This window comes from Myotis daubentonii, chromosome X (assembly GCF_963259705.1).
Source record: "Myotis daubentonii chromosome X, mMyoDau2.1, whole genome shotgun sequence".
NCBI lineage: Eukaryota > Metazoa > Chordata > Mammalia > Chiroptera > Vespertilionidae > Myotis > Myotis daubentonii.
The window spans coordinates 11464655-11487365 of NC_081861.1; the positions used below are offsets into that span (position 1 = coordinate 11464655).

General features: G+C 38.2%; 1 protein-coding gene across 1 annotated transcript in view; it reads left to right on the forward strand.

Annotated features, from left to right (window-relative positions):
- XKR3 (XK related 3) overlaps window positions 1–21066 on the forward strand; it is a 43243-nt gene extending 22177 nt beyond the window's left edge. Inside the window, exon 3 of the mRNA XM_059679016.1 lies at window positions 20393–21066. Within this exon, the coding sequence (XP_059534999.1) occupies window positions 20393–21066 (674 nt within the window). The remainder of the gene's footprint in view (window positions 1–20392) is intronic.
- Window positions 21067–22711: the final 1645 nt, after the last annotated feature.

The following is a 22711-nucleotide window of genomic DNA, read 5'->3' on the forward strand; positions in this document are numbered from 1 at the left end:
GCAAAGGAATAGCCAAAAAAGGAACTAAATGAAATGGAGGCAAGTGATTTATCAGAGAGAGAATTCAGATTAATGGTTACAAGCATGCTCAAACATCTGGATGACACACACAACTCAATGAGAATCAAAAGGAGCTGAATGAGAATTTCACTATGAATAAGAATCAAGAGGATATGAAGAATGACATAGATGCAATAAAGAATAAAATGGAAAGTTTCAACAGTACACCAGAAGAAGCTGAGGACCGAATCAGTGAGTTAGAAGACAAAGTAGAAAAAAGCACCCAAGCAGAGCAGCACTGAAAAAAAATATTTTTTAAAAATAGGAGAGTTTAAGGGAGCTTTGGGACAAATGAAAATGAAACAACATCTGCATAATAGGGATGCCAGAAGGAAGGAATTTGAGCAAGGAATAGAAAACCTGTTTGAAGAAATAATGACAGAAAACTTCCCAGATGGTGTGTGGGGGGGAAAAGTCACACAAATCCAAGAAGCTCAAAAAGTCCCAAGCAATATGAACCCAAAAATACCCACACCAAGACACATCATAATTACATTAGCAAGCATCAATGACAAAGTAAAAATCTAAAGGTTGCAAGAGGAATACCGAATGATACCTATAAGGGTTCTCCCATTCTACTATTAACTGATTTCTCAACAGAAACATGTCTGGCCAGAAGGGAATGGAATGAAATATACAAAGTGATGCAAAAGAAGGGACTAAATACAAGATGACTCTGTCCAGCAAGACTATCATTCAAAATTAAAGGAGAAATAAGGAGCTTCACAGACAAAAAAAAAGTTTAAGGGAGTTTGTTACCAACAAGCTATCATTACAAGAAACGCTAAAGGGACAGTTGTAAAAAGAAGAAATAGAAAGGGAAGAAGGAACACAGGCATAAAGAATAAAAATTGCTACAAACAAGCAGTTATCAATAGTAACCTTAAACTAAAATGGATTAAATGCTCCAATCAAAAGACATAGGTTGGCTGAATGGATAAGAAAACATGACCATATATATGCTGTCTACAAGAGATGCACCTCAGAACAAGGGACTCACACAAACTGAAAGTAAAGGGATGGAAAAAAATTCTTCAGGAAAATGGAAATGAAAAAAAAACAACCAACAAAAACCTGGGGGTAGAAATACTTATATCTGACAAAATAGACCTCAAAGTGAAGGCCATAATAAGAGATAAGAAGGCCATTTCATAATACTAAAAGGATCATTTCAACAAGAGGATATAACTCTGATAAACATCTATGCACCCAATACAGGAGCATCCAAATACATAAAAATACTTCTGGAAGGTATCTAGGGAGAGATGGACAGCAACACAATCATAGTAGGGGACTTTAATACTCCATTGACACAACTGAATAAATCCCCAGGGCAAAAAATTCAGCAAAGAAACAGAAATCCTAAATAACTCAGTAGATCAGATGGAAGTAATTGAAATCTTCAGAATATTTCACCTCAAAACTACAGAACACACATTCTTCTTAAGTGCACACGGGACATTTTCAAAGATAGACCACATGTTAGGACACAGGCTAAGTCTTTACAAATTCAAGAAGACTGAAATCATATCAAGCATCTTCTCAGATCACAATGGCATAAAGTTAGAAATAAACTAAAAACAATTATAAACAATCAAACATATAGAGACTAAATAGCATACTATTAAACAACAAATGGGTTACCAAAGAGATCAAAGAAAAAATAAAAAAGCATCCTGGAAACAAATGACAATGAAAACACAACAATCTAAAATCTATGGAACAGGGGAACCAAGATGGCGGCGTAAGGTACAGACCTGTGCGTGCTGCCTCCCACAACAACATCGAGACTACCAACTATAAGACAAACAGCTATCATTCAGAACCATGGGATAGCTGGCCCAGTGGAAGCTCTACAACTGGAAGGAAAGAAAGAAGTGCCTTGACATTGAGTAGGTTGTGCAGAGGCTCCAAGAACGGAGGTGCGGAGTCGGCGGGCTGCAACTGGATGCTTGGTTTTTTTCAATTGGAAGGGGATGCTAACTCTCATATCCACTGAGCTTGTTTGGGGCGGGATCCTAAGGTCCCAGACCCCTATGGGGAGAGGCGGGACGGCCTTGCAACAGGCCGGAGAGCAAGAGTGGCTGTCTCGCGGAGCTGCCCGCCAGCGCTCGGGGACAGGAGGACAGGGAGTCACGGAGAGGCGAGGAGTCGCAGAGATGCCATTGCCCCTTGCTCTGCCCTGTGTGATTCCCGGGGACCCCGCCCTACTCAATTTACATCCCCACCCAAGCTGTGCCAGTGGCACAAAGGGAACTACCTGCGCCTTTGCAGCCCAGCCCAGAGGACTGAAGATTTCAACTCCTTGCATATGTAAGGGACACACTCAAGAAGCAGAATCAGGTTCGGAGGAAGCCGGAGCCGGACCCGGCTGGGCCGGTGACGTGGAACTGCTGTACCAGCAAACGCACAGGCAGGTCCACCAGATCCAGTCTCACATGGGACACTGGGAGACGGAAGACAGGCAGTCTGTGCACTTGGTAGAAAACAAAATCCAAGCAAGCATACCAGATATTCAGCCACCAGGAATGCCTGGAGATTTTGTCCTGCAAGGAGCCGCCCAACAAAGGACAGAATGCCAAACTTAGATTTGCTGAGACAGCCCCTGTAGGGCCGAGGCAGCCCCCATGAGGCTGGGACTGCCCCGGTGAGGTCGAATTGGCCCCGGTGAGGCTGAATCGGCCCTGGTGAGGCTGAATCGGCCCCGGTGAGGTTGAGACGGCCCCGGTAAGGTTGAGTCGGCCCCAGTGAGGTTGTGACAGGCCCGGTGAGGTTGCGACGGCCCCAGTGAGGTTGAGACAACCCCTGTGAGGCTGAGACAGCCCCGGTGAGGTCGAATCGGCCCCGGTGAGGCTGAGACGGCCCCGGTGAGGCTGAGACGGCCCCGGTGAGGCTGATATGGCCCCGGCGAGGCTGAATCGGCCCTGGTGAGGTTGCGACGGCCAGTGTGAGGCTGAGACGGCCCCTGTGAGGCTGAGACGGCCCCTGTGAGACTGGGACAGGCCCTGTGAGGCTGAGATCACCCCTGTGAGACTGAGATGGCCCCTGGGAAGCCAAGAAAAATACCACATGATCTCACTCATTTACGGAGAATAATGGCCATTATAGACTGATGAACAAAAATGGATACAGAGGCAGAACAGCATTGAGCAGACTGTCAAACTACAGTGGGAAGCCTGGGGAGGGTTGGGGGGTGGGTAGGAGATCAACCAAAGGACTTGTATGCATGCATATGAGAATAACCAATGGACACAAGACACTGGGGAGTGGGGGAGGCCAGGGGAATGTCAAGGGGGGGAAAAGGAGACATGTGTAATACTCTTTGTAATACTTAAGAAATAAAACAAAAAAAACACACAAAACAAACAAACAAACAAACAAACAAACAAAAAAATCTATGGAACACAGTGAAAGCAGTCCTGAGAGGGAATTTCATTGCAGTACAGGCCTACCTCAAAAAAAAAACACCAAAACAAAACAAAACATGAAAAATTGGTAATAAATTATTTAACCTACAACTTAAAGAATTCAGAAGAGCACAACAAGAAAAACCAAGAGTAACTAGAAGGAAGGAAATAATAGATATCAGAGCAGAAATAAATGACATAGAGACCAAATAAAATAAAATAAAATAAAAATACAAAAAATCAATAGAACCAAGGGCTGGTTCTTTGAAAGGCTAAACAAGATTGATAAACCCCAGGCTCACCAAGCAGCAAAGAGAGAGGACCCAAATAAACAAAATCAGAAATGTAAGAGGTGAAGTAACAACCAACCCCACAGACATACAAAGGATTATAAAAGAAAAAAAATACTGTGAACAACTCTGCTCCAATAAACTGGACAACCTTGACCAAATGGACATATAGCTATAAAAATACAATCTTCCAAAACTCAAACAGCAAGAATCAGAAAACCTGAATAGACTGATAACTACTGATGAAATTGAAGCAGTAATTTAAAAACTCCCAGCAAACCAAGACCCTAGTCTGGATAACTTCACAGGGAGTTTTACCAAACATTCAAAGAATAACTAGCACCTATCCTCCTCAAACTATTCAGAAAAATTCAGAAAGAAGGAACATTTCCAAGCTCTTTCTATGAGGCCAGCATTACCCTAATTCTAAAACGAGATAAACTATAAAGAAAGAGAACTACAGGCCAATATTCCTGATGAACATAGATGATAAAATCATCAACAAAATCCTAACAAATTGGATCCAACAATACATTAAAGATCATACACCATGACCAAGTGAGATTTGTTACAGGGATGCGAGGCTGGTATGATATCCATAAATCAATAGATGTGATACATCATACAAACAAACTGAAAGATAAAAACTACATAATCATATTAACACATTGCGTACCACATAGAAATCTCTAAGACGTACTCCAGGGACCACACGTTTTGGGGCAAACTGCATGTTATTTAAATCGTCATAATGCACATTAGGTGTTGTTTTTCAATAATTATAACATTTTTATTTACAAAAACAAACAATTAAAGTTCCTACTATTTTTTTAATGTATGGTACTGCGTAAAACATTTTCCTCTATGAAGAGGGGCCAAACAAAATTTACATAAGTATCTAGATTCGCTCCATTTTCCATGGGTGTGAAAAATGAGAACACTCGTGAGCGATCCTTAACAGATGGCGCGCGAAACACGAGAAAACTCCTGAGCGGTACGAAATGTGTTAATAGATGCATAAAAAACATTCAACAAAATCCAACACCCTTTTTTGATAAAAACTATCAGCAAAGTGGGAATAGAGGGATCATACCTCAACATAATAAAAGCCTTATATGACAAACCTACAGCAAACATCATACTCAATGGGCAAAAACTAAAATTATCTATCTACATAAAAGGCTAATATGCTAAATGTCCTTCCCTCCATCTGGGTAATGACATCATATAGCAGGGGTCCTCAAACTTTTTAAACAGAGGGCCAGTTCACTGTCCCTCAGACTGTTGGAGGGCCAGACTATAGTTTAAAAAAAACTATGAAAAAATTCCTATGCACACTGCACATCTTATTTTGAAGTAAAAAACCAAAACGGGAACAAATACAGTATTTGTATTTGCATGTGGCCCGCGGGTCATAGTTTGAGGACCCCTGTCATAAAGCAACACCTGGTTTCCTCTCCCTAGCGACTAGCTTCCTTGCAGTTTCTTCAGCCCAGGAACATGACTTGCTTTATACCCAGGTGGAAACACTTTACATTGTAACCAACGGTCTGTGAAGCGTTTTCCCGTGCCTCATCTCATTTGATCCTCACAGAAGTCCTGGAGTAGGTAGATAGGCGACTCAGTGCAATCCTAGTTTATTTTCATTAGCTGAAAAATGGAGATTTAGAAAAGTTAGAAACTTGACCTAAATGAAAAGAAATAAGAAATGGTGGACCTTGAAAATGACTTCAGGTTTTCTTACTGCGCAGAATATAGTCAAGCACTGCTGCAGTTAAATATTTTACCCTTTGTTGTCCCTGCATGGCCTACAAAAATAATGTGCTTCGTGTTGATATTTACTGCTGTGTTGCTGACAAATACCTGAAAGAGAAGTTGGGGTGCTTCACTGGGCTGGAAAAAGTTTAGCTAAATCAGAAAGCAGGTCTAATTAAGCAATTTTGTTCTATATCTATAAAAGGCTAAGTTGACTCGCATATGCGTGATACATATAAAGCTCTCACTGGTGCCAATCATACGCATGTGTTTCCATCTGTCATTGTTGATCATGAATTTGGCTGACACTTCTATTGTAGAGAAAGGGCAGATAGTGATATTAAAATATTTCTTCTAATTAATTTCCTTTCAGTGTGCACAAATTTGTGCACCAGGCCATTAGTTCCCTATAAGAACAGGAACAAGAGAAGGATGCCCACTTTAACCACTCCTATTCAACGTAGTACTAGAATTTCTACCTGTAGCAATCAGACACGAAAAAGAAATAAAAGGCATCCAAATTGGAAATGAGGAAGTAAAACTGTCACTCTTTGCAAACAACATGATACTGTACATAGAAAACCCTAAAGATGCCATCAAAAGACTACTAGATTTAATAAGTGAATTTGGCAACATAGCAGGACATAAAATTAATACCCAGAAAATTATGGCATTTTTATACACCAATAATGAATGCTCAGAAAAGAAAACCAGCCAAACAACCCTATTTACTATTGCAACAAAAATTTTAGATATTTAGGAATAAATCTAACCAATGAGGTAATAGACTTGTACTCAGAAAAGTACAGTATGTTGAAAAAAGAGATAGAGGAAGATATAAAGAAGTGGAAGAATATACCGTGTTCTTGTAAAACCAACATCATTCAAATGGCCATATCCAAAGTAAATGCAATGTCTATCAAAATACCAATGGCTTATTTCACAGACCTAGAACAAATATTCCAAAAATGTATATGGAATTTAAAAAGACTCTGACTAACTACAGCAATCCTGAGAAAGAAACACAAAGTTAGAGGGACCACAATACCAGATTTCAAGCTATATTACAAAGACACTGTACTCAAAACAGCATGTCACTGGCATAAGAGCAGGCATATAGACAAATGGAACAGAACAGAGAACCCAGAAATCAATCCAAGACATTATGCTCAATTAATATTTTACAAAGGAGGCAAGAGCATACAATGGAGTCAAGATTGTCTCTTTTAATAAATCATGTTGGGAAAATTGGACAGATACATGCAAAAAAACCCCCCATGAAATTAGACCACCAACTTACACCATACACAAAAATAAACTCAAAATGGATAAAATGCTTAAATGTAAGATGTGAAACTGTAAAAATCCTAGAAGAAGCCATTGGTAGCAAAATCTCAGACATCTCTTGTAGCAATATCTTTATGGATACATCTCCTCTAGGGCAATGTAAACTAAAGAGAAAATAAACAAATGGGGCTACCTCAAAATAAAAAACTTCTTCACAGCAAAAGAAACCACCAAGAAAATAATAAGAGAGTCCCCTGCCTGGGAGAACATATTTGCCAATGATACATCCCATAAGGGATTAACTTCCAAAATTTACAGGGAACTCGTACAACTTAACAAAAGGAATACAAACAACCCGATTTAAAAATGGGCAAAAGGCCCTGGCCAGTTTGGCTCAGTGGATAGAGTGTCAGCCTGTGGACTGAAAGGTCCCAGGTTCGATTCTGATCAAAAGCATGTACCTCGGTTGCGGGCACATCCCCATTGAGGAGTGTGCAGGAGGCAGCTGATCAATGTTTCTAGCTCTCTATCCTTCTTCCTTCCTCTCTGTAAAAAAATCAATAAAAAATATATATTTTAAAATGGACAAAGGACCTACTAGTAAATAGACACTTCTCCAAAATGGACATTCAGAAGGCCAATAGACATATGAAAAAATGCTCAAAGTCACTTGTGCCAAGCCAGCTCATCCAAGGGTTCCACAAGCTGAGTGAGGGCGGTGAAGGATGGAGAAATGAAAGACAGAGAAAATAATCTGGGTCTAGGTGAATCTTCCTGTGCCTGGCTAAGGCCACAGAGAGAGATCCAGAGACAAGCTGCTCCTTTATTTTATAGCCAGAGGTAAACAAGGTAGTGGTCACCATAGTTACAATGTTCTTGTGAGTTTCACTTGTTTTGGCAGCATTTGCTGCACCTCCCACAGCCCATTAGCTACCTAGGAAGAATCTAGGGAGCATCATAATGTCAAGCCTAATTATGCTAAGAGGACTATGCCCGCTAAGCTGGTACTTGTTTGTAGCTTTGCCAACAGGTCAGTCCGAGGCTTATCCCTATAGCTGTGCCCTACAGTCACTAATAATCCAAGAGATGCAGATCAACAACAAATGAGGTACACCTCACACCTATCAGAATGGCTATCATTAAATCAAGAAACGACAAATGTTGGTGAGGATGTGGAGAAAAGGGAACCCTCATACACTGCTGTTGGGAATGCAGACTGGTGTAGACTCTGTGGAAAACAATTTTGAGTTTCCTCAAAAAATTAAAAATGGAAATTGCATTTGACCCAGTGATTCCACTCTTGGAAAATATCCCAAGAATTCAGAAACGCCCATCAGAAAGAATATATGCACCCCTTTGTTCATAGCAGTGCAATTTACAATAGCTAAGATTTGGAAACAGCCTAAGTGCCCATCAGCAGATGAATAGATTAAAAAACTGTGGTACATCTACACAATTGAATACTACAGTGCTGTAAAAAAGAAAGAACTCTTACCATTTGCAACAGCATAGATGGAACTAGAAAGCATTATGCTAAGTGAAATAAGCCAGTCAGAGAAAGATAAGTATCACATGATCTCACTCATATGTGGAATCTAATTAACAGCATAAACTAATGACATAAATAGACCCAGAGGCATGGAGACATCAATCAGACTGTCAACCCTCAGAGGGAAGGCAGGGAAGGGTGGAGTGGAGGTGAGAGATCAACCAATGAACTCATGTGTGTATGTGCATAATCCATGGACACTGACAGTAAGGTGGTGAGGGCTTGGGAGGAAGTGGGGTTGGAGAGGCAATGGGGGAAAAGAGGAACATATGTAATACTTACAACAATATTTATTTTAAAAAATAAAATCAATTTTGTTTTTTTATGTATCCTAAATCATTTTAATGTATCTTAAATCATTATATTTAACTTTGAATGCTAAAACCAATGATGGATAAATAAAACTACTATGCAGTGACTACACACTGTAAGATGAATGTTTATGTTTTTTAAATTTATTTTTATTGTGCAAAATAAATGATCTCTTGTGGTATCCAGTGAGAAAATGTTTTCGAAAATATTTAATATATGCAAAGTAAGTGTATATAAACTATGTATATATTTGTCAACTCTATATGTGTACTTTACCTTTTCCCTTTCTTTTTTTATGTTAGTCTTGGTAATTCCACTTCAAAATTATACTAACATCATAGCAGTAAAAATTATACAAACAGGATCTGTAATCATTGTGTGTAGATTTGTGTACTCATTCTTTCTCTTGCCTGCTGAATACTTATTGGCTATTTTTTTCTCAATTACAGTTGACATCCAATATTATATTAGTGCCAGGTGTACAGCATAATGATTAGGTATTTATATAACTTACAAAGTGGTACCCACCTAGCACCATGCATATTTATTAGCATATTATTGACCACATTCCCTATGCTGTACTTTACATCCCTGTGACTATTTTGTAACCACCAATCTGAAATTCTCAAGTATTTTACTTTTTGACAAGTTTCTTAATTTCTATATTTCTAAAATAGGTGATATGTAGATTTGTGTAGTACAAATCTTAATAGACATGAAAATTATGAGTTAAAAATCTTTTAATAGACAATCAATCCTCAGTTCTCTAATGTCTCCCAACTCAAACAGTTTGGTTCCTGATCAAGTTGTTTATTAAAAAAATCTTTGTTTCTGAAAGAAACTTTAGTTTTGGATTTGACAATCCTTTCATGCTGATACATCAGCATGACAAAAATCATCTGCCAGGCCACAAACAAAGGAGAAAATGTCAATCATTTTGCTATGCTGTGAATATTTTCCTGTTTTTTTTTGTTGTTTTTTTGTTTGTTTGTGTGTGTGTGTGTGTGTGTGTGTGTGTATTTTGCTTTTTTTGCTGGTGATGTGGATGATTCACATAATTTTAAAACACAGAGAGGCCAAATTTGTTTATATTGCTAAGGCTCTGAAAGTGCTCATAAAACAAAGATTGGAAAACTGTTGTTCATTTGGATAAAGGAAAAGCATTTAGCTGGTGACAGCATCTTGGAGGCAGAGAGACCTGAAGAAATGCAAAGGTTGCATCCTGGAACTAATGCTGAAAGTGATTCATTTAAGGCTATCATGTGGTGGTTGGGTAAATTTAAGAAAAGAAGTATTTGTTTATATATTAAACTAGAGGTCTGATGCACGAAATTCGTGCAAGGGGCTCGGCCCTCGCAGTCAAGGCGGCTTGCCTCAGCCCTTGCAGCCGCAGCAGCATCCGGAAGGTCTTCCAGAAGGACGTCAGGAAGGTCATTTGGCTGTCCAGTCTAATCAGCATATTATGCTTTTGTTATTTTAGATAGTACATTGGACATGTATGGTATATAGGATAGGTTAAAACAGGGAATCCCTTAGGGGTCTGGAATGCATTAATTCAATTTACATTATTTCTAATGGAAAAAAAAAGATTTTGTTTTTTTTTAACAAATCACTTCTTCACCTTCCAGAATGAAGTAAGTTCCAGAACAGAGGTTCCACTGTACTGAGAATTACATTTTCCAACCACAGTGGAAGCGAGGCCCATGTGCCCAATGCACAATGTTGGTCTCCCTGACTACCTAACCATCTGTGCCTATAGAAGCCAGTAGATCCCAGGGATGAGGTTCCGAGGTTCTCCCTCTGGGGCACAGTGGACTCTGGTGTGACTTAGCTCCAGTCAGAGCCATGATCTGGCAGGAGCTCTCCACATCTTACCAGGATCTCATGGAGGAGTTGGATCAGATTGTTTAGAACTCAGAGCAGGCAGAGGAACACAAGAGAGACAGTTCAAAGTTCAGAAATTTTACCAGCCCTTGACAGTGACTGTGCTTCCAGCAGCATCCTCTTCAGCAAGGCCTCCCTGTAGAATGTCTTCTGGGTCCTGCTCATCTTCATCTACTTGCTACTCAGGGCTGTGGCCATCTTCTGGCTTTCTGAAGATTTAATGCTAAATCCTTTCTCCAAAAACACCCTAAAATCTGTCATGATGGAGCGGGGCCACGGAAAATGAAGAAGGGGGAGCAAGTCTTCCTCCAGTTCTGCCCGTAGGAGTGTAGCAGAACTGGAGGGAGACTAGCTCCCCCTTCATCTCCATCAATTACCTCCTGTTGTTCTCTTTCCAAGAGTTTCCTGCACAACCCAGAGAGTGTGGAATTTGAGCAGGCCTGTGTGAGCACCTATTCCAGCTGCAAGTTTTTAGGGGGCTTCAAAACTGGGTCAAGATATACTTGGTAGAAACCAAGAAGGAAGTTGGGTAGGAATCAATGGAATTCCTGTAGGAGGCCAGTCACAGCCAGTCCTTGGAACGCACTCACTCTTTTCTGTGGGTCCTTCTTGGCATTATATAGAGCAGCAGTTTGTCAAACTGAGAGTGAAATAGATGGTCAAAATTGGAAAGAGATCCATTAAAAAGGTGGTCAGGCAAAGAACCGTTAAGTTTAAGTCACCTTGTTCAGAGAATTGTCCATGTTAATGGAAGTTTTCATCATTTCACTTTCTTAAATTGAACTACTAGCACTTCTGTACTTACTTGAAGAAATGGGCCTTGCTGGGAAGAACAGTGTAATGGAACAAATCCAATGGATAACCTAAAAGTTATTTAAGTGCTTCAATTATTAATTAACTTCTTTTTGCTATGACATATGAATAGGGTTTGTAGAAGATGGAATTAGAAATATATATGGAATCTGAAGGTTTGTTGAAGGTTTCTTATATAGTTCAGTTATAACAGGATATTGAGGCTCTGTTATTTACCTTGGTTTTTTCCCTGGTATGACTCTCCAGGTGTGCAGTTCATGCTTTGAAACCTGTGCATTTTACACAAAGACAAACATTCTATGTCTCTTGTATCATCTTCCATTTATATCACTTAATCTCTGACAACCTTTCTCACTTGTTAAATGAGAATTTTATAGTTAATATAATAATTGGGTTTCCTATGGAGTGACTAATCATGTATCTATCTGGTTATAGTTTTTGTTGATGCAGGTATAAAAGTTTGGAGTGGTTAACACACAAAGGCACTAGTATAAATGTGCATAGTATGTGCCTATTTAATGTACTTTGATGATTTCATTTACAGGTAAATAAAAATTAGGTTACTACAAAAATATATATATATAGCGCTAGCTGGTTTGGCTCAGTGGATAGAGCGTCGGCCTGCAGACTGAAGGGTCCCGGGTTCGATTCTGGTGAAGGGCACGTACCTCGGTTGCATGCTGGATCCCCAGTTGGGGGCATGCAGGAGGCAGCCAGTCGGTGATTCCCTCTCATCATTGATGTTTTTATCTCTCCCTCTCCCTTCCTCTCTGAAATAAATAAAAATATTTTTTAATATATATATATTAAATACTTAAAACATCAAATGCAGGAAAGAATATATATTCAATATATTTATTATTTTCATATGGTTAATTAATTTAGAAAAGTATATTCTTATTTGGTAGTCATTCCAATTGATCTGAATTTTTATAAATGATTGTTTAAACAACCATTTTAAAATTTTTTGTTGAGATCATTGACTAATTGGTTGAATCAACTTTAGTATTTACACATATTTTAAAAATAAAACATTCAGCTTGATATTATACATATATAAAATTATACTTAATATTTCAAATATTCTTGAATATTTCCTGTTGATCTTTAGTTGGTTTGTTATTTTTTTTTAAAAAAAATATATTTTATTGATTTTTCACAGAGAGGAAGGGAGAGAGCTAGAGAGAGTTAGAAACATCAATGAGAGAGAAACATCGATCAGCTGCCTCTTGCACATCCCCCACTGGGGATGTGCCCGCAACCCAGGCACATGCCCTTGACCAGAATCGAACCCGGGACCTCTCAGTCCGCAGGCTGACACTCCATCCACTGAGCCAAACCGGTTTCGGCTGGTTTGTTATTTTTAAAGTTGTATATTAGCAATATATATCTATTTTGCTTAGTATTGTTTTGAAATATATATCTAAATTTTAGAATTATTTGTTCTTCAATAATTTGTTAGTTTGTTCTAAGTAGAGTTTCAAAATTTCTTTAACCACATTTTAAAAATCACATTCATAGGGTAACATTGCTTAATAAAATTATATAGATTTAGATTGTACAATTCTATGATACATCATCTGTATGTTGCATTGTGTGTCCAATTCTCAAAGTCAATTTTAATTCCTAACATTGATTTTTTTTAAGAAGATAGGTAGGTTCTTTGTTTTATTTTGGTGTCTGAGCATATGGAAATGAACAGGGTCCGTGTGTCCTCATTCAGGCAGGGGGTGGGGAATTAAAGTATTTAGTGATGCAGAGCTTTGGATGATAACTGAGAGAAAACTCAGTCCCCCACCAACAGGATCCCCAGTTAGCCAGTTGGTTATCAGCTTCCATGTACAGCAATGCACCAAGTGCTGTGGAGAGAAACAAAAGAAATAATCCACAGCCCCTGACCTTGAAGATCATTTCCATTGAACAGAAGGCAGTAGTTCGGGATGTGGAAACATGCCAGGATGCTGAAATCCCTTGAGAGCTTTTTTTTAAAAATTGTTTTATTGCTTAAAGTATTACAAAAAGTATTACATATGTCTCCTTTATTTCCCACCCTTAACAATCCTCCAGCCTCCCCTACCCCACAGTGTCTTATGTCCATTGGTTATGCTTATATGCATGCATACAAGTCCTTCGGTTGATCTCTTACCGCCTCCCCACCCCGCCTCCCGCCCCTCAACCCTCCCCGGCTTGCCCGCTGTACTTTGACAGTCTGTTCGAGGCAGCTCTGCCTTTGTATCTATTTTTGTTCATAAGTTTATAATAGTCTTTATTATCCATGAGTTAGTGAGATCATGTGGTGTTTTTCCTTCATTAACTGGCTTATTTCACTTAGCATAATGCTCTCCAGTTCCATCCATGCCATTGCAAATGGTGAGTTCCTTCTTTTTTACAGCAGCATAGTATTCCATCATGTAGATGTACCACAGTTTTCTAATCCATTCATCTACTGATGGGCACTTAGGCTGTTTTCAGATCTTAGCAATGTTGAATTGTGCTGCTATGAACATAGGGGTGCATATATCCTTTCTGATTGGTGTTTCTGGTTTCTTGGGATATATTCCTAGAAGTGAGATCACAGGGTCAAATGGGAGTTCCATTTTTAGTTTTTTGAGGAAACTCCATACTGTCTTCCATAGTGGCTGCACCAGTCTGCATTCCCACCAGCAGTGCACGAGTGTTCTTTTTTCTCCACATCCACTCCAGCACTTGTCGTTTGTGGATTTGTTGATGATAGCCATCCTGACAGGTGTGAAATGGCACCTCGTTGTTTTGATTTGCATCTCTCCGATGATTGACTTTGAGCAAGTTTTCATATGTCTCTTGGCTTTCTAAATGTCCTCTTTTGAAAGGTGTCTATTTAGGTCCTTTGCCCATTTTTTGATTGGATTGTTTATCTTCCTTTTGTTAAGTTGTATGAGTTCCCTATAAATTTTGGAGATTAGGCCCTTATCAGATATAACATTGGCAAATATGTTTTCCCACACAGTGGGTTTTCTTGTTGTTTTGTTGATGGTTTCTTTTGCTGTGCAGAAGATTTTTATTTTTATGTAGTCCCATTTGTTTATTTTCTCTGTAGTTTCCAATGCCCTAGGAGCTGTATTGGTGAAGAAATTGCTTCGGCATATGTCTGAGATTTTGTTGCCTTTGGATTCTTCTAGTATTTTTATGGTTTCCCATCGTACATTTAAGTCCTTTATCCATTTTGAGTTTATTTTTGTGTATGGTGTACGTTGGGGGTCAAGTTTCATTTTCTTGCATGTATCCGTCCAATTTTCCCAACACTATTTATTGAAGAGACTATGTTGACTCCATTGTATGTTCTTGCCTCCTTTGTCAAATATTAATTGAGCATATTGGTTCGGGCCTATTTCTGGGCTCTCTATTCTATTCCATTGATCTATATGTCTGTCCTTGGGCCAGTACCAGGCAGTTTTGAGAACAGTGGCTTTGTAATACAGCTTTATATCTGGTATTGAGATACCACCTACTTTGTTCTTTCTCAGGATTGCTGCAGCTATTCGGTTTTTTTTTTGTTTTTTTTATTCCAGATGAATTTTTGGAGAGTGAGTTCTAGATCTGTGAAGTATGCCATGGTATTTTAATGGGAAGTGTGTAGAATTTATAGATTGCTTTGGGTAGTATGAACATTTGAATGATGCTGATTCTACCAATCCAAGAACATGGTAGGTTCTTCCATCTGTTTATGTCTTCCTCTATCTCTTTTTTCAACATCCTATAGTTTTCTGAGTAGAGGTCTTTTACCTCCTTAGTTAAGTTTATTCCTAGGTAGCTTAATTTTTTTTGGTGCGATGGTAAATGGGAATGTTTTTTTAGTCTCTCTTTCTGTAAGTTCACTACTGGTGTAGAGAAATGCCATAGATTTCTTGGCGTTAATTTTGTATCTGAATTCATTTATTAAGTCTAATAGTTTTTTGATGGAGTCTTTAGGGTTTTTTTATGTATAATATCATGTCGTCTGCAAATAAGGACACTTTTACTTCTTCTTTTCCAATTTGGATGCCTTTTATTTCTTCTTCTTCTCTAATTGCAATGGCAAATACTTCCAGCACTATATCGAAAAGGAGTGGTGAGAGTGGGCATCCCTGTCTTGTTCCTGTTCTTAGGGGAAATGGTGTTAGATTTTGTCCATTGAGTATGATGTTGGCTGTGGGTTTGTCATATATGGCTTTTATTATGTTGAGGTATGATCCTTCTATTCCTACCTTGCTGAGAGTTTTTATCAAAAATTGGTGTTGGATTTTGTCAAATGCTTTTTCTGCATCAATTGATATTACCATGTGGTTTTTTTTCTTTCAATTTGTTTATGTGATGTATCACATTTATTGATTTGCGGATATTGTACCAACCTTGCATCCCTGGGATAAATCCTACTTGGTCATGCTGTATGATCTTTCTGATGGACTGCTGGATCCGATTTGCTAAGATTTTGTTGAAGATTTTGGGCATCTATGTTCATGAGGGATATTGGCCTGTAATTCTCTTTCATTGTGTTGTCTTTACCTGGTTTTGGTATTAGGGTGATGCTGGCTTCATAGGATGAACTTGGAAGTGTTCCTTCCTCTAGAATTTTTTGTAGTAGTCTGAGGAGGATAGGTTTTAGTTCTTCCTTGAATGTTTGGTAAAACTCCCCTGTGAAGCCGTCTGGTCCTGGGCTTTTGTTTGCTGGAAGCTTTTTGATGACTGCTTCAATTTCTTCCATAGTTATTGGCCTGTTGAGATTTTTAGATTCTTCCTGATTGAGTTTTGGAATGTTGTATTTTTCTAGGAATATGTCCCTTTCCTCCAGGTTATCTAATTTGTTGGAGTAGAGTTGTCCATAATATTGCTTAACAATCATTTGTATTTCTGTGGGGCCTGTTGTTATTTCGCCTCTATCATTTCTGATTTTGTTTATTTGGGTCCTCTCTCTTTGCTTCTTGGTGAGCCTGGCTAGAGGTTCATCAATATTGTTTATCCTTTCAACGAACCAGCTCTTGGTTTCATTGATTTTCTGTATTGTTTTTTTGGTCTCTATGTCATTTATCTGCTCTAATCTTTATTGTCTCTTTCCTTCTGCTCACTCTGGGGTTTTCTTGTTGCTCTCTTTCTAATTCTTTGAGTTGTAGAGTTAGATGATTTACTATTATTTTTTCTTGTTTTTTTGAGATAGGCCTGTAGAGCTATAAACTTCCCTCTCAGGATTGCTTTCATTGTGTCCCATAGGTTTTGGATTGTTGTGTTTTCATTGTCATTATTTTCCAGGATGTTTTTAATTTCTTCTTTGATCTCATTGGTAACCCAATCAATATTTAATAACATGCTATTCAGCTTCCAAGTGTTTGAGTATTTTGTGTTGTTTTTATTGTAATTTCTAATATTATGCCATCGTGGTCTGAGAAGATGCTTGGTATGATTTCAATCTTATTGAATTTGGGGAGACTTTGTTTGTGACCCAATATGTGGTCTATTTTTTAATCTGTCCCATGAGCCCTTGAGAAGAATGTATATTCCGTGGCTTTGGGGTGAAGTGTTCTGAAGATGTCAATTAAGTCCATCTGATTTAGTGAGTCATTTAGGATTGCTGTTGCTTTGCTGATTGTTTGTCTAGAGGATTTATCCAGTGATGTCAGTGGTGTATTAAAGTCCCCTACTATGATTGTATTGTTGTCAATCTCTCCTTTGATATCTTCCAGCAGTTTTTTTATGTATTTGGGTGTTCCTGCATTTGGTGTATATATGTTTATCAGGGTTATATCTTCTTGTTGTATTTATCCCTTTAGTATTATGAAGTGGCTTTCCTTATTTCTTGTTATGGCCTTCACTTTGAGGTCTATTTTGTCCGATATAAGTATTGCCAACCCAGCTTTTTTTCCATTTCCATTTGCCTGAAAAATATTTTTTCCATCCCTTCACTTTCAGTCTGTGTGAGTCCCTTCTAATGAGGTGGGTCTCTTGTAGACAGCAAATGTATGGTCATGTTTTTTTATCCATTCAGCCACTCGATGTCTTTTGGTTGGAGCATTTAGTCTGTTTATGTTTAAAGTTATTATTGAAAGGTAATTGTTTGTAGCCGTTTCTTTTTTTGTGTGGCTGTTTTCTTTCTGAGCTTTTTATTTCTTCTTTTTACACCAGTTCCTTTAGCATTTCTTGCATTGCTGGCTTGGTGGTGATAAACTCCCTTAGCCTTTTTTTGTCTGTGTAGCTTCTTATTTCCCCTTCAATTTTGAATGATAGCCTTGCTGGATAGAGTATTCTTGGATTCAGTCCTTTGCTTTGCATCACTTTGTAAATTTCTGTCCATTCTTTTCTGGCCTGATGTGTTTCTGTTGAGAAATCATTTGATAATCTAATGGACATCCATTGAATGTAACTTTCCGTCTCTCTCTTGCAGCCTGTAAGATTCTCTCTTTGACCTGAACATTTGCCATGGTAATTATGACGTGTCTTTGTGTGGGTCTTTTCGGGTTCACCTTGTTTGGGACTCTCTGTACTTTTGTGCCTTTTTTCTTCCCCACCTTGGGAAGTTGTCTGATATTATTTCTTCAAATAGGTTTTCTAACCCTTGTTCCTCTTTCCGTTGTTCTGGCACCCCTATTATTCATATGCTGTTTTGTTTCATGTTGTCCCATAGCTCCCTTAGTCTCTCCTCCTGTCTTTTAATTTTTCTCTCCAATTGCTGTTCAGTTTGGGTGTGTTTTGTTTCCCTGTCTTCTAATTCGCTAATTCGGTCCTCTGTTTCACCTAGTCTACTGTTGAAACTTTCAATGGTGTTTTTTATTGCAGCTATATCACTCTTTATTTCTTCTTGGTTCTTACATAATTTATTGATTTTTTTTCATCTGTTTCTTCTTGCTTCTTGCATAAGTTGTTGATTTTTCCCCCCATCCAGTTTATGCACTCTAGGACTCTTAATCTGAATTCTTTTTCTGTCATGTTGCATGCCTCTGTATCACTTAGCTACTTTTCTGGCAAGTTCTCCTTTTCTTTCCTTTGGGGGTTTCTTTGTCTATCCATGTTTGATCATACTGCCATATCTAGATGTTGAGTCGTTCAGTGGCTGCTCCTTGGGTGGCAGTGGCTCCTCGGGCTGCAGTTGCTCCTCAGGCAGCTGTGGTAGCAGCTGCTTCTCAGTTGGTAGCAGCTCCTCTGGTGGGTGCTGTTCACAGTTGTGGTGGATCCTCTGTCTGGTAGGGGGGAGGCTTCACACACTGCTGCTGTTCCTCAGAGAGAGGGTGTGATGATCAGGAGTCTGCTGTTCCTTGGATGGGGGTGGGCTACACAAGCAGCTGCTACTCCTTGGAATTGTTACTTTTAATCTCTTAAGCGACCTCAGGGCAAGGTGTTTTCCAATAGGGTGTGTCAACTGTCTTTCCCCCAGGCAAGGCAGATGTCTATACCCCCAGGCAAGAATGACTGAGCCGAGGAGACTTGGGGTGTCTGCCTTCTGAGCTCTGTCCCCCGAGTCCCCAGTGCTGGCTTCTGCTCTCACAGCTCCAGTCCACTTCACCCTCCCTCTGCCAGAGCACAAGGTGGGTGGCTCCACAGGGAATGTTTGTGCCTTGGCCCTTTTAGAGGATGCCTGAACTTTCAGCTGCCACTCCCTGGCAGATAGCACCCCACTGCTTTTCACAGCTTGATGTTATGTGGATACCTTCCTCAGTTTGGTGCTCTCTGCTGGGGAGCCCAGTTACGGGATTAGATCCCAGAATTCTCAGTGGCACCTTCCCCCCCTCCACCACCAGCTGAGATATCTCTCTGGGACTTCAGTTCCCCTCTGTGGGTCAAATCTCTGCCCCTCCTACCAGTCTCTATGCTGGCTCCACCTTCAGTCCTTGGGTATCAGGGTTCTCTCCTTTGAGTTTTCCATTGATTATTCAGGAAGCCTTCCTGTGTTTCAGTTGTAATTCCAGCTTGTTCCTGGGAGCATGACCATGCAGCATCCTCCTACTCTGCCGCCATTTTTAATCTCCTAACATTGAATTTTAAATTATTTTCTTTTCAATCTTGTTTCCTCATAAATGAAGTTAAGGTCCTCAATATCTTCAGAGTTTCATTTTGACCATTCCTCAAAGTATCAGGGCAATGTTCGTGTTTTATTTTCTAACTGGTGTATAATTTGAATTCTGATTTTCTAACTTAATTTACATTAAGAATTACTACTTGATTTTATTTCCCTTCTAATTAAATTATGTTTGTAGAATGTTTTCAGAGAAACTAGTGTGAATTATTTTGTACATGACATATATATATTTAAAAAGATTTTTCACCTTTACTTTCAACAAAATTTATTTTAATATTATTTAAACAGTATTTGATTTCTCTATAAAATTATTTTGTATGTGCTCATTTTTCTAATTTTTTGAAAGATTGGTGTTAAAATTAATTTTTCTTTTTAAAAATTATATTTCTCATAATATTCTTTAACACTTATATATCTAAATACCTGAATTATTGACTTCTAATTTCATACATCTGATCCGTTGAGTCAGCAAAGCCTATCAGCTCAATTTTCAGATTTTCTTTTTACCTTTTAACCTTGCAACATATTTTTGAAGGGTCTAAAGCACATATCATATGTTAGCCTTCTGCTTTGTATCCTTGCTTTCTACCAAGCTTTCCATAAAGCACAATTATATTTTTGTTGAATCAGGTGATGTTACTCTCCTTTTTAAAGATTCCTAATAGCTTTTCAATTTGAATAAAATTTAAACAGCCTTCTATCACATAGAGGGTCAGATGAAATCTATCTTCCTAATCTCATCTGTATCATTATTTATAGGGAATTTGTGTATATATTTGTAAACATATTAGCTCATTATTTTTTGAGGAGAGGACATATGTATTGTATTAACATATTTGCTCTATTTCTGATTATTGAAAATGACTAAGTATCTATTCCTTGAAAAAGTAAATACATTCCCAACCTATAAAAAAGTGGTAGAGAGGTACTTATCTTAAAATACCCAGTTTAGAATAGAATATTGTCATCATTTATTGAGGAAATTCTCTAACATTTCAATGTTTATTTTTAACAGAAATGCTGATGGCATTTTCCCTAATATCAGTTACTTATGGCGCTTTTCACTGCAATATACTGGCCTTGCAGATCAAGAATGATGATACTGATATTAAGCTACATCTTGTGGAATTAATCTGCATCTTGATCTGGCGTTGTTTGGAGATTACCACACGTGTAGTGATTCTGGTACTTTTTATTGGATCTCTGAAACTGAAGAGCATGCCCTTTATAATTGCCTCGTTTTCAATATCACTGCTTATACCATGGGTGGAGTTTTTGATAAAGGGAGCTCATCTTCCTAAAAACATTAACCAAGTTGTCAGTCAAACGGGTAGAATACTGATACTTATTATGATCACTGTACTAAATGCTGCAATCAACTTATTTTGCTGGTCGGGAATGAATCTGCAATTGTCAAGTGAGGAATTAATTGATAAGAAACACACGGCAAGTCATAGAATCCTTCACTACGGCATTCGGCTAATAGAAAATGTAATGATGGTATTGATGTTTAAGTTTTCTGGCGAGAGATCTTTAGTGAATTGCTGTGACTCATTAATTGCCACGCACCTCATTACAGCTTACTTATTATCAATGGGTTTTATGCTTCTCTTCTACCATTATTTGTATCCAGGGTGGGCAGGTGATTCAACACCAGAAGAAATAGAAATGCGACCTGAACCAATATGATGTTACATAAACTAAAGAGACAAGTCAATTCAAATAATAAAAATTATTAACTGAAAATTAACTATTAGTTCTGAGTTGATTTTTACTAGAAAATGGATTTCCATGGAAAAATGAACATTTTCATTTTGCTTTACTCAAATGCTTCTAATGGTAAAATGTACTAAATTTTCTTTCATTTAAAGCAAAAGATTGTAATCAGTTGCTAATAAAATTGATTTTTCTTCTGTAAGTCAACAGTACTTTGAACTGTTATTACTGCCAATCAAAAAGAATGTTTGTTTTCTCAAATATAATTATAGACTTAGTAAAAACAGACAAACCTGTATATTTTTCCAAACACTGATTAGGACAAATAAGCATAATCTGTTTTTGCCTACCACATCTTTAGAACCTTTATTTTTAATTAGACAAATAGGGTTTGCTGTTAAGCACATAAGTTATCTGTAAACATTAACCATTCAAAAAAAATACAACCGTATTATTACAGGTTTTATTATGCATTTTTAAAAAACGACTTAAGTAGCAGTCTTATGAGGATAACATTTATATTTAGTTAAGGTTACTCCTAATTAAACTTTGATTTTTTAAAAAGCAATACCATGTTAATACATATTTTGAAGAACCAGAGTGCATTTATTGAGCAACTATAATGTTTAAGACACTGATAAATACTGAAAATTTATCAGTGACAAATTAGAGATTTCCAGACGAGAAAATAGAGTAGATTATAACGAGAAAAATAAACCATAATACCATATAGAAAAAGAAATACAAGGATTCCGCAATGAGATGTATAAATTGAATTCGTTCTGGGAAGACAGAAAATTGGACAGAAGAAATGGGACTTAAAAGAGAATATGACCCTTTTTCAGGAGGCTCAGTTGGTTGGAGCACCGTCTGATGTAGAAAAGTTTGCAGGGTTGATTACTGGTCAGAGCACAGAGCTAGGTTGCAGGTTTAATCTCTGGTCAGGGCACATATGAGAGCAACCAATTAAGGTTTCTCACACTGATGTTTTTCTCTTTCTCTCTCTTTACCTTCCCACTCCCTAAAATCATTAAAACATAGCCATGAATAAGAATTAAAGAAGAAAGAATATGATATTTTATAAAATTAAAATATATTTATGGATTTGTTGATAAATGCATATAAACAATGTTATGTTCTATTTCATATACTATATGTATACAGCTGGAAAATAGATTTGAAGGGACAAAGTAGTGAGAGCTGATAACAAACAGATAGGTGAGTCTATAGAGGGAAACAATATATTATGATCACATTTTCAGCTCTTATAGATACAGAAAATATGCTTCAGAATTATAGGTACCATAGTAATACATTGTAAAACACAAGGCCTTTGGCATTAAAAAGAAATGGTTATGATTTGCATGCCAGCAGGACCTTGCAGGGACATTCACCCCTGGTGCTAGTGCCCCCGCTGACCCAGAGCACTTGCAGCTGACACCTGTGGGACCAGGGATTACAACTGGGAAGGGAGTACAACTCAGAACAGGGACAATCAAGATATGACCCAGCCTCTAGGCTAAGGAGTCCCTGACCACTGGACTACTGGGGCTTCAACCTCTCAGTCCTCAATCAGGTTGCCAGAGGCAGAAAGAGACAGTGACTCACATTGACCTGC